The sequence below is a fragment of the Cyprinus carpio genome, chromosome B24 (assembly GCF_018340385.1).
Source record: "Cyprinus carpio isolate SPL01 chromosome B24, ASM1834038v1, whole genome shotgun sequence".
NCBI lineage: Eukaryota > Metazoa > Chordata > Actinopteri > Cypriniformes > Cyprinidae > Cyprinus > Cyprinus carpio.
In genome coordinates this window covers 13,281,939-13,295,623 of record NC_056620.1, presented here as the reverse complement: position 1 = coordinate 13,295,623, position 13,685 = coordinate 13,281,939, and the positions used below count along the sequence as shown (strand labels likewise).

The 13,685-nt window shown below is 35.9% G+C and overlaps 1 protein-coding gene across 2 annotated transcripts in view; it reads left to right on the top strand.

Annotated features, from left to right (window-relative positions):
• LOC109049848 (mitogen-activated protein kinase kinase kinase 3-like) overlaps positions 1-13,685 on the top strand; it is a 59,739-nt gene that overhangs the window by 4,073 nt on the left and 41,981 nt on the right. For both annotated transcript variants that reach the window (XM_042752411.1, XM_042752412.1), the window contains exons 2-3: positions 11,852-11,935; positions 12,901-12,945. In XM_042752411.1, the coding sequence (XP_042608345.1) occupies positions 11,917-11,935; positions 12,901-12,945 (64 nt within the window). In that variant the 5' untranslated portion in view covers positions 11,852-11,916. The remainder of the gene's footprint in view (positions 1-11,851; positions 11,936-12,900; positions 12,946-13,685) is intronic.

The following is a 13,685-nucleotide window of genomic DNA, read 5'->3' as shown; positions in this document are numbered from 1 at the left end:
TTTTAAGAATCCAGTCAAAACACTTCCAACATCCATAGAACCTTTCCATTCCACAAAAGGCACTTTAAAAGGCTCTTTAAATTAATGAAATATTCTTTTAAGAACTATTCCCTGAAAAGTTATATTGGAAACCAAAAATGGTTCTTCTATGGCATCACTGTGAAAACCCACTTTTTGGATCCTCTATTTTTGAGAGAGACCGTCCCATGAATGTTAAAGTTACTTCATAGATCCGTAGATGCCAATAAAGAAACTTTATTTTTAAAAGTGCATGATATTCTGGTCCTATATATGACTGAGGTCTTATAAAATTAAAAGCACTCCTCTCCTTAACAAGCCACTCGATTTGACATATTAGAGTAAACAATGATGGATGATTCATTTCTTAAAGCACAAACCCCTAACTACAATAGTTATAGTCATGCTTACCCTTAAGCATGACTAATAAAGTTTCCTCCGTGACTAAGAGAGATCTCTGTGATCACCCTGAATGTTGCGGCTTGTTCTTGGTTACCAGTGTCAGATGTTATACTGGAGCAGTTTAATTCCATCTAACAGCAGTTATTGTTGTGAAACCAGGATTTACTTGGATGTTACCTGTCGAAATGTTATTGACTCGCAGTGAAAACCTCTACTTCCGAAAGCATCAATCAACTCCAAAAGTAAGTGATACGTGTCAGATCCCCTTTTTAACCTGTCATGGGCAGCGCTGAAACCTAAAGTGGTTTCACTGCAGGCACAGTGAAGGGTAATCATTGAAATTCCACTGACGTTCAGAGCAGATTTCTGCCGTTGTAATGATTTCAGCTGCCCTGGAGACATCTGCTAGCATATATTAACTCAAATGAGCAGAAAAACAAAGAAATTGTGTGCATGTGTGCGGGTGTTAGTGAGTGAGTGACATTATACAATGATAACAACATATTATTGTGCAGATGGTGCTTGTTTTCTGTGTCTCAAAATGTATTCCTTGTGTGAAAATAATCAATGATTGTCATAGAACAGCAATTCCATCATGATGCCTTTTTGTGATTTGAGCCCACTGTGTCTAATTTAATTGTTCAGGTCGGCCTATATTACATGCAGTTGGTCAGTCCTCCATTTATGGATATGATCAGGATTCAGTTAAAAGAATTAAAAGAATGAAATTCTTGAAAAAAGAACCCTATTAAGTGCCCTTTAAATTTCATTTATATATAGTGGAGATCAAAATTAAAGAACAATTTATGACCACTTGATTAAATGTAAAAAATCTTGTGTAATAAAACATGTTTGTTTGTTTGTTTGTTTGCTGGTTTTATTTTATTTGGTATACTTGTATTTTTGAATCGTTTTTGCCATGAAAATAGCCTAAGATGCTGACATGGCATTAAATAAAAATATACTACTACTTCTATGAGCACTTGATTTTTTCAGAAATAATGTAATCTTCACCTTTTAGCCTAAAATTTGAAGGACTTGTGGACTTGAAGTTGTGGCTATACCATGCAGTGTTTTACAAGATAACCAAGGCACTTCAACACAAACTCTTTATTTTGTGTAAAACATGGTTATCAAAATTAGAAAACAGCAATGATTGTAGCACAAAGAAAGACTAGAACTAAAGTTTCTGAAGGTCATAGCAGTCAGAAATGAGTTGCTTTGAATGACTCCAGCACATCAGCAGCCACAGGACATCACTATAGTCTCAAACACTGCTTTGGTATGATCTTGGTCCAATCTTCTTCCAGTCTCTTCCACAGTTTGGTGTGTCACCAAGGATTTTCCAGAGATTTTCAGTTGGGTTTAGATCAGGACTCTGGACTGGCCATGTCATTATTTCAATGTTTTCAGCTTCAAGGAATTGCTTTACCCATTTTACAATGGACATGGGCATTGTCCTGCATGAAAATTGTAGGCTGATTGGGTAATAAATGCAGGGAAGGAACTGCATGTAGCCGCAGGAGGTTCTGATAAACATTTGCATTCACTTTGCAGTGTAGCTGTATAAGAGACCCAACTTCTGCTGCGGAAAACATCCGCCAAACCATACACTTCCTCCTCCAACTTTCATTGACTTTGGGTTCAGTCTTTTCCCAGTTTGGCGACGAGCATGTTTCCCATCATACCCAAATAAATGCTTTTGGACCTTTTGGAGACTCTCTCCACACAACATGCTCCTCAGCAAAGGTGGGCCTAGCCTTTTGATTCTTCTGCTGATGAGAAGTTTGGTCACGGCAGAGTGGGCTTTCAGTCAGACGTCTCTTATACGTCGAGACACTATGCCGAGACCCTGTTCAGCGCAGAACTGGCAAGCAGTTCCAGCTGCAGTGTTAAACCGATTGCCCATTGAGATTCTCTGCTTTATCCTGTCCTCTCGCACTGTCTTTTCGTGGATGACCAGCCTGTTTGGGGTACTTGGATGAGTTATTGACAGTGTAAAGGCCTTGATATACTTCAAACTAAGTTAATTTTCATTCTTCGTTTGGGGGCAAAAAGAAGTTCGAAAAGACTGAGCGATGGTATACTGTTTACAAAGTTTCCAACACCCCCCTGCTGCTTTAGGTGGGGTGTATATTAATGTTAACGTGTCACAACGCTTGCGTGTATGCCCTAAACAAAACAACGATGAAAAAAGACATGTAGGCAATCTACTGTATGTGTGAGATGGGCCCCAATCGTCAGAATATTATAGACAAAAGAATAATGATTAGCAGCAGTTCAGAGTCAAGTATCATGTTTGCTTTGTGGGAAGTGTGAATGGCTCAAAGTCTGAAAACTTTAGCATGATGTGGAAAAAAATATTGGAGTCAGTTTTTACACTTTTTTCACTTTTAGTGTTCATTTATTTTATTAAATTGGATAAATTGTTACACCTTTTTATATTTTATGTGATGTCATGATTTACTTTTCATAAAAACAAAGTTTTATTATCGTATATTCGTTTGGCATTTCATTTATTGTATACCCTTTAAATTTGCTTGTTGAAAGAACAACAGCAGCAGCAGTATGGTGGAACATTTATTTGAAACATGTATTTGGTACTTGCTACCTTATATCTTTTATCTATCCTTTTATTCTTTTCATGGCTTCGGAAAATTTGTCTCAGATGTTTCTCTACGTCGCTTTTTGCATATCTCCGGGTCGTCGACACCAAGCTTCATAGCAATTTCTTTCTAGGAATTAAATGCTTTCTCTGACTCTCTAAAGTCTCTCTGCAAGCAATATATATATTTGTGCCAGTTCAGCTATTCGACAGTCCAGTGTATTCAGGAGATGTTGTTCTATGGTCGTACTTCCGTAGAATGAGAAACGAACCGGGAAAAAAATAAGTAAATCGCATGTCAAAGAAGGTGGAGTTTCAGAACACACCCACCGTAACCACCACAGACCAATGGTAGCTCAAAGGTGTTTAGGAGCCAAAACGAACTCCCCCAGAAAGTTTGCTTTGGTCAGCTGTTTCGAACTGCCGAAAAACAAACTCAAAACAAACTTAGTTTCGGCCTGATTTTGTTCGAAATTACATCATATCAGTCCGTTCTTTGATTTCTTTTGAAGTATATCGGGGCCTTAAAGATGCAATATTCTAGAAATCACAGATTTGGAAAGACCATCTTCTCTTGCTATGGCCTTCATCTGGACAACCTGCTGTCGGAGGGTTTCAGTCACAGTAGAATGGCTCACCATCTTGCAATCTCAGTGAAAACTGGAAAGTAGGGCTGCCAGTTAAATAAGGTGTGTCCGATAATTAAGGAAATTAGCACTAGGTGCCAGATTAACTCACAGTGAGGAGAGATATCTAACTGGGAGATATCTTAAAGGATTCTCTAATTTTGACCAGAGTTCTTTTTCAAATTTCTCATTTAAGTTTTTTTATACTGTGCTTCAGAAAAAAAAGGAAATTATATCATTGAAAGCATCCAAAAATTACTATATGTCAAGATCATTTCATCTTTGAAATAATTTGTTTTTATAACAAGGCAAGTTTAGTTCAGGCTGTAAAATGTCTTTATGTATTTAAATTATGAACTAAAAAAAGAAAAGAAAAACGTTTTAAATTGTAAAATAAATTAAAAAAATTAAAATAGAGATTAAGGTGTATTAAGGTTTAAGGAAATCACTTTTTACTTGATGGTTATATTAATATTATTTATATTAATTGTAAACATTTATTGAAAGTTTTTCAAAAGCTACTATATGAAACCAATTTGAATACAAATAGTACATTTCTAAGAATTGGGCAGATTTTAAAAAGTTTTTTAATTATCTTTATTATAGACATTCTTATTATTCACACATGTATTTTTCTTTGTCTCTCACTTTAGCTGCATGACAATCATCCTTTTGCTTTGAAATGGATGTAAACTTTGTGTCTTTCTTGGGTCTGTCTGCTTCTTTGTCTCCTACAGATATGGTTCTCTACCAAGGTGTGTACATGAACAAGGAATCTATATTTTAGAATGTATTGTCTGCTAAGGGAGTGTGCTGGCGTAGTCACGTGTTAGTGTGTTTACTTTATATAGGTGCGCTTGCATCACCTCACCCATGAAAAAAATGCAGAAAAGTAGATTATGTGCTCAGGGGGTGAGACTGGCTTGGCATTATGCATGTAAGACTCTCCTCGGTGGTCCCAAGAAGGAATTGGCTTTAGCAAAGCTGATGTTGTGTCATTTCCCAGAAAAGCTGCCGTCACAACCTGTGAGTCACCGAGTTGCTGACAAAGGAAGAGGGCTGTCCTTATCGGTGAGCGCTGACCTGTTGGTTTTACTCATCGCAGGAACTGTGAATCTAGCCACACTTGCGGGGGCCACAAATAAAGGGGGAAAACTCCAGCTTTTGTCATTTAGACGATGTGTGTGGGTGTTTGGGGTCTGGCATCTGTTGACCTATCGACAATGTGGTTTTGATCATAAAGGTTATATTTTATTTTTGATAGGGTGCTTAAGGTGACAACATCATTTCATTCCGTTGCCCACACAGTTTCGTATACATTACCTTATTGTTTTGCATAGAGACATTGATGTCACATTGTCAGCTGCACAACTTTGAGAAGCTCAGGGGCCACAAAACAGGATCTCTTTATCCACACTCCTAATTAAAAAATGTCTGGACAATGCAGATAAGGTGATAACTATTTAATAGTACATTAGACAATAAATGGGACATTTCTTCTAAATGAATGAAAAATAAAATCCTAAGAACTAAGATTGTTTTTAATGCTATAATAAATTTAGGCATCATAATATTATAATGTACAATATTTTAAAAATGCATAGTTACTGCATGTTTTCTAGAGATCACATTTAACTACATTATGGGTCAAAATCATTTCATTCTGTTGCCCACATGGTTTCCTCTCAAACCTTTTTTTGATCATTTACATGTTTTCACTTAGTTGCACGCAGGTACATTACATCATTCTTTGGCAAAGCAACGTTGCTGTCTTCTATTTCCACGTTTAATGCAGAGCTGCATGCTCAACATTGGGAAGCTCTTTAGCCAAACTCTTAATTTTCTTATTGTAATTCATATGGTGCCGGGCCAAGTCTGGACCATACAAATGAATTCATTTAGACATTATAATACAATGCATATTCATTTTGAGGTTTGCTAAAAATTCACATTGAACAGTGTGATTAAATGTTTAGTGTTTTTAAATGTTTTATGGTAGCAGCATCTATCTAAATGTAAAAATAAGTAAATGAGCATTAAAACAAACACAATAATATCTGCTAATACCTAGCATGGTATCAATATATCATGCATTCCTATGTGTGGTATGATCTGTGGTATAATTATACAGTATATTTTAAAATGGTTATACAATATAGAAGCATTGCAGGCAACACTTTACTAATATTTCTATTTCTTAAATTTATTTAATGCATGAACTAACAGTGAGCAATACATTTGTTACAGTATTTACTGATCTTTGTTAACATTAGTTAATACAAATACAGCTGGTTATTGTTAGCCAATGTTAGCTCAGGTTCATTAAATAACATTAACAGATACAACTTAATTTTAATAATTAGTAAATGCTGGAATCAGTAGGAAAAAATAGAAAACAGTTCTTTTAAATGGAAATAATATTCACAATGCTACTGTTTTTACTTTATTTTTGATCAAATATGGACACTATAAGAAGATATGTTTGTGATACTTCTGTTGATGACGTCACATGGGCCACGATGTAGCTAGTATTGAGTTTCACTGTAGCAGGCCGTGCCATTCCTAGCCCTTTTACAAATAGATGCATGCAGTTTCACATTAGTGCTGCTTGTGTGTTCGATTACAATCAATGTGTTGAAACTCTCTGAAAGGGGAAAAGCTTTCCACAAGCCATTAGGAGCTGCAGCTGGTGAGCCGTCCTCAAAATGCATAGAAAAGCAGGAAATACCCTACAATCCGGCTCACCTTGACTTGACTTTATTTGGAGGGGTGATGCAATATGTTGAAGAGAATGTACCATGAAAGCAGACTTCATTCCTGCCAAAAGTCCACCCTTGAAGATAGCGGTGAATGTCAGACGTACTGAATCTGTTACAGCAATGAAAGCGAGGCATCACTAAGCTGAACTAATTTAGCAACATTTAACTAAATGTTTAGTTTCCCATTTGCTCTTTCTTTGGATTCCCACATGCTGTCTTTTTTTTATAAAAACCTGGGATCGTTGTTGAGCCAAGCCAAGCTACACAGGCTTTAGCAAACAGTGGTTTGACAACGTCAGACCGATCTAGAGAGTTGGCGTCAGGCATGTGGCATGAATGGCAGGTTGTGCGGTGGGTGCATGGGTAAGCGGGCCGCTCTCGTGCTGCGTGGAGTGAGTGAGCAGATGGGCTGGAGAACTGGCGGTTGGTGCCAGACGCAGTGAGGGCAGAGGGGTTTAGCGCGATGCTCGCCGCCATGTTGGAGGGCCACCTGCTTTTTGGCAGCACGTCAGTCCCTTGGTGCTTAAATGTGTTTATAGCAGCCGCAAGGTCAGCGCGTTTGCGTGTGTTCCTTTTTAAATGGATTTTGAGGAGCCAAGTTGGAGATGTGACAGTATGTATCCCTCAAATCTAAAGAGATGCCCACAATGCAATGCTGCTACATTGAAATGAAGACACAGTTGATGCTTTCAGATGCTGGCACAGTGATTGATTATTTAATTATGTTAATTAATAAAGTCATTTATGCATTTGATTATCAAGCAGTAGTTCAAAGTCAATGCAAAATCAAAACTTTTATTTGTTTTCTTGGTATGTTTATGTTTATATTCATTGGATAATTTTTTAAAAATATTTTATTGAAATGTTTTGCATATTTTCTGAATATTAGAATCTGCTCAAATTAGAGATTTATAATTTAAAGATGCAATCTCAAATGAATATATTTTTTTCATATTGTACATTATAATGTAATATATAAATGAAAATATATAAATTACAATACATTTAATATTTGCATTTTTTAACATTTATGATTAAAAATTTTTATTGAAACATGATCTTTATTTCAGCTTATAATACAGATTTTTAAAAAAAATCTGTATCAGATTGGATATTAATTTGTGCATGCTCATTTTCCCATTTTTACACTTAGATTACCTAAAAAAACACACACACACACACACACACGCACACACACACACACACAAAACGTGTTAAGTATAATCTTGGGCAAATCTCTCTGTCATTCTGTACATTTATAATGTTGTGATGCCAATTTGTTGATTTATTAGTGTTTTATTTTAATTAATTTTAGAATATATTAATTAGAAAATAGTAGCCCTATACAATTTTTATACTGTAGAATTAATGTGCACCTCTAATATTTTATTGGCAGATTTTTTTTTTCTTTTTTTTGTCTACTGTTTAAGAAAGTCTTATGCATTTAGTATGTTTTGTTTTTTGTTTTGTTTTTTCCGGCATGAAGTGCACAGTGAAGAGTTTGTAATCATCTCATTAACAAACTGTTTCACTTTTGCATTAGTTTTGTTTTTTGTGTTCTTCCACCAAGTATCCTTCCTCAAATGGTCTCTGAGATCTTTGGGATCTTGTGTGTTGTACACTGTGTGCTGCTCTGCCCTGCTAGTGTGCACTAAGCATACGCCTTGGCTTGAGCTCTGGAAACTTACAGCAAACCCTTTTGTGTTTCTGTCAGGAGCCCAGGACATTTTTTTGCGCTGACTGTTTCTGCAGAAACTCGGGGACCATGCAAGCTTCAGAAACAAAGAGGGAAAAATAAAGAGCATTGAATGAGGCTTAGAGACAGAAAAAGACGCTTTAAGATATGCCAGAGAGAGGAGGTGTGTCAGAGTTTAGATTCCCACTGAGCCAAACTCCAGTAGTAACTGGTAACTGTGTATCATCCTAAAAGAATGTCTGTGAAGCTATTAATTCTTTTCTTTTTTGCACTATTAAAAGAGTCTTTTATCAGAGGCTTTCTGGAATTAAACTTATAAGGCACAAGTTCACCCTGCATTCCTCTGCTATTTAGCTGTTTGCAGTCTTTTTGCATGTTTTGGCAGCATCATCGGCATCAGTTTTTTATTACTACAATAAACACAAGTGACAGTCAGATATCGACAGTCGCAATTAAAAAACTACAAATTTAGAAAACAAGATGTATTCACAGAAAGAAAGCTGTTTTCTGAAGTAACTTGCCATCACAAGGCTAGGATTTTGTAAGTTTTTTTTTTTCACCTTTAATCGCTAACCAGGCAAAATCGTAAGTAATAGTAACCTAGAACAGGGGTTCCCAAACTTTTAAGCCCGCGACCCCCATGATAAATGCGCTGCTGCCCCCGCGAACCCCCCCCCCCCTTATGACGCGTCATAAGATTTGAACTGCACTTCTTTTTCACAATAATATATTTTTGCAACATCACGGAATATATATATATATATATATATATATATATATATATTATATTTTTTTATTTGTATCAGACTTTTCTGCAAACACCATTTAACAAGTATTGAATTAACCCTTTCACACGTAAGTTTAAAATATTCTGGCTGACCCCCCAGCGTGAGTTTTTCAACGCGATCGTTATTTAGATGTGTCACTTTATGGTTTCCATGGTGACGCGTCATTGCTTGTCACGTGACACACCGCAGAAACAACAGAGCTGAATGAGATGATGATCTGCTTTTATGTCATTTTTCCTTTTTTATTCAAAATATTCACAAATTTGTTAGATATGGCATGAAATAGCTGATATTCCGATTTTCAAATATATGCAAGTGGAAGTGTTTTGTTGTAACACCTTTATAACGATCGCGTTAGCTGTATGCGCGACGGCATCTTAGTTTGTGCCGCAGACGCAGTTCAGAGAATCGGATCTGTTGGATTTACAACACGTGAATTCATCCACTTCTCCCGAAATACATAAAAGTAAGTGGATGGTGAACTGGGAGAATAATAGAGTAAACTTTAAAGTTACTTACACAATGTGTATCTGATATGCATAAAACGTGTCTAATTATAATGGAAAGGATTATTATTGCCCTCTTCCTTTGACATCAGTGTGTATTTTACAAACTCTAAATGTATTGTTTTTTTAGTACTTATATGTCTGAAACCTAAAATAAACATTATGTGGTTGAAAACACTGAAAAGTTGTGATGACAGCTCTGAGCGCGCCTGTCTCCGGCTCAGCGCCAGCCAACGCGCGAGAGAGCACATTTGAATTTCACGTCATGCACTGACCGGTGTGATCGTACACTCCAGGGACCAGCCTAGACTGATCACACCGGTGTGATCGTACGTGCGAAAGGGTTAAATTAATTGCAACAAAAATATATAGGGCCTATATATTTTTTCCACTTTTTTTTATAGAAATCATCTCGCGACCCCTGCGCCGGGGGGGTCGCGACCCCCACTTTGGGAACCACTGACCTAGAAAAGCAGTAACAAATCCGCACCAAGCTGCATGTTTTCTTCTTATTGATGCATTTGGATGAATACAATTAAGAATGATATTTAATGATCTTCAATTATATACCATTATAAAATAGTAGTAGTAAAGCGCAATATTTAGCTATGCTTCACTAAAACATAAGTATTTGAACCTCTAATTTGCACTTCAGTGAATTTTTTTTTAATAATGATGTAAAATTAATAATTGAATCAGTGAGTTTTGAATCGATTAATTTACTTGATTAATTGACAGTTTTAACTGATTCATGGAAATTGATCAAATTGTTAATGTTTTATACTATTAAACTTTAAATCAGAGATGCTATTAAAACATTTCTGTTTTTTCTTTTACATTTTTATTTGAACAGATAAAATTTTTCTTTTTTGTATTGACCAACATTGAGGAAATGCTTGTGTTAGCATGTAACGATGACTTAATCATATCGTTTAAGACATCTTGATGTTTTTGAATGTATATTATATGACACCCTTGACAACAGCTTGTCATGTCAACCCCTTTTAACTTCAGCTGCTTTTGAAATCACATCCCATCAGCGGCAGAAAGTGCTGTTTACTCAAGACTCATCATTTCCAGCTAGGTAATTTGACATAATCACTACAAGAGCCATCAAGAGAGAAACAGCCTCTCCGCAGCACCGCTGCTATATTTGGCTCTTTTTTTTACAGGCAGCCACAGATTGCTCCAATTTGTATAGCTGTTTTCCGTGCAAATGTTCGTAACCTTTTCGCTGGCACTTTGTACCTTGACCCTCTTGAGTTCAGGGTTTTTCTCGCTTTGCTGACGACCGTAATTGCGCTTCTTTCTGCGGTATCTCTGGGCGATTCGTCGATATTGTTGCGTGAAGCTGACAATTATAAATGGAGAAAAAATAGACTTCATTGTCTTGCCTTTCATGTGTCAGAATATGAAAAACTGCTCTCAGATCAGCCTGTGGCTGCTTGTGACAGATTCGCTGTCTGGCATTAAAAGCTCTCCGACTCGTCTTTGAAGAGCTCTGTGGTCGCTACCTTTAGCGTTCCCTCCACATTTATCCCACTCATTGTGGCTTAACAATGTCTCAAGGGCAAGAGGGCACTTTGTGTCTTCAAAGACAACACCACGAGTGCCTCTCTCATCTGAAGAATGACATGAAATTAGACTGGGAGGTGATGGCTGTGTTTGCTGTTGGCAGGCGGACACACTGTCTATGGCCAGTTATGATTTACTTACAGTGGACCGTTATGAATAGAACTGCATTGTGTGACATAATGCGACAAATGTGTTATTTAAAGAGGTCATATCACAAATAATCAAACCGTTTTTTCAGGAACAAAATGTCATTGTGTTGTGAAATTGTCCCAAGATTATTTTTTTTGTAATTTTTTATAATTGAGTCAAGTGATCAGATATGCTTGGGTCTATGACTTAAAAGAGTGATAAGAATTTGAAATTCTTATTCTATAGTTGTAATTTGAAAATAGCTATAATAAGAATAAGAATAGAAGAAATATTATTATATTATGCAATACGATACTACTTTAAAAAACATTTTGAGGCATTTTTTTCTTTATAATTATATTTTTCCATTGTAATATCAGAACAGTTTTAACCGTAATTTCAACTTGCCCAAAAACAAACAAAGACAAATAAATTTTTTTTCAATTAATTTTATTACAAAAATGAAAAACATGCTCATAATAGAACAGAACTGTATTTTTAAATAGCACAAAAAACAAGCATAATCATTGGCATTGAATTTGACAGTCATTTTCTGTAAATTTTGCAATTGGGTGGAGACACACTGAACCATGAATGTTATGTAAATCCTCTGTGATGTTGCAGCATTGGCAGAGGCATGTAGGGGGTTTTGGGTCTCTATTATTACAATTTTGATCTGTTTGTTAGTATTTCAAGTTAATTATGTCTCTAATTTACTAATTCACTCTGTTTATGTTGTGTTTGCAGAGAGGAGATTTTCCCTGATGAAAGGAGTCGAGCGTTCAGCTCGAGTTCACTAGGGTCACTTCCGGATGATGACAGTAAACATGGGTAAGCTGTCCTCTCTCTCTCTCTCCTGGTCTCACACACAGGCCTCTTCCCCCTCACAGCATACACACTTCCTGTAAACAGTTCCTCTGAGCACAGCGAAAAAAAAAAGAGACACAGCTATAGAAACATGTTTAAACATATTCCTAACTTGGCCCGTCTTGGGATCATTTGTTTTTAAAGCTCTGTTGCGTTAAAACGCCTCAGCAGTTCTCACAGACGTTAAACATCAAAAGAATATTTCTACATAAATTGCCTGTTTCTCTTTTTTAAAAACTTGTGCATTGCACCGGGGGACATGGTAAAAATTCAACATCTGCTCTAACTATTGTAATGAAATTATTGAAAAATTCCCTTGTGTGTTCATTTCATTGTAAAATTATGGTAAATAAAGCCAAGTAAAATGATTTACACCTTTAAAAATGTAGATTTTAACAGTTTGTCTGATATATTGTGATGTAATGGGTACATTAAACAGCACTGCACAGTTGAAGTTACCAATGGTAGAAACTGACAGGTTAATACTGACCTCGCAGTGCTGAAACTTACATCATCAAAGGTGATTGTGTCGCTTAGTTCCACATAATTGACTTTGTAACATGCCAGAGCGTTTTTAATGTACACCACATTATGAGAGCAAAGAGAAGTGCAACTAAATCCTGAGGAAATGTTGCATTGTTATTGTTGTTGTATGATAACACTGGCTATGGTGTCATTTATTACTGAGGATTACATTCAGATGAAGTTTATTAGTGAGTGTGGGTTTGTTTTCAATGGAGCAGTTCAAAACAACGGATTGCATGCTTGCCATAGAAAAATAATGGTCAGATCACATTTCATAACAACTTGAACAAGACATCTTTGCAATAAAAATTTCATACAAACTGTTTGCCAAATTGTCACTGTGTGATTAATTGAAATGTTCTCCTGTCATTTGAATATTCTTGACTTTGTGGCTGTTTTGACAGATGGCGGTCTCCAAAATGGACCTGGACAGCACAAGAACTCACAAGGTTTGTCATTTTTTTTAGACTTGTTTTATATGCATTAATATGTACAGTGTCAGTGTCAATGTCCTTGTCTACAAAGGCCACGATAATGGGATGGTGGCACAGTTACCACAGCAAAAAGCAAACACAAAGCACACCTCTGAAACTGTTACATCATCTGCATTATTCTCTCGTTAAACATTAACTCTGTTTTAATAGGGCACAACTGTACAAGGTGAGTCTTACGAAGCCTGTCAAAAAAACGTGTGGTCATATATCACCTCCAAATGAAAAAAAAAAAAAGATATTTGCATAAAGAAAATGAAGCCTACTTTAGGATGTTTTTGCATTGTAGCATCATTTTCATGCCAGCTAAACACATTTCACCATCAATTCATGTTACTGTAATGTAAAATACAATCTCATTATCATTACCATAATGCAAAAAAAAAATTGATATATTACTTAAATTTTTAAATATTTAAATATGATTAGTATTTGTTGTGCTGTCTTTTAACATGCATATTTAAATGTAAAACAAAAAGAAGTTGTGTTTTCATTACAGTAATGAGAATTATAATTGAAAGATGATGAGAATAACAGACAAACATAAACTTAATCATCTGGACATATTTTGGTAAGAATGGGGCAGATTTTGGATAGTTTGCCCAAAAATTTAAAATCTGTAATCTTTTACTCATTCTCAAGTTGTTCCAAACCTGTATTCGTTTTCTTTTTGTTTGGAACAAATGTGATATTTTGAA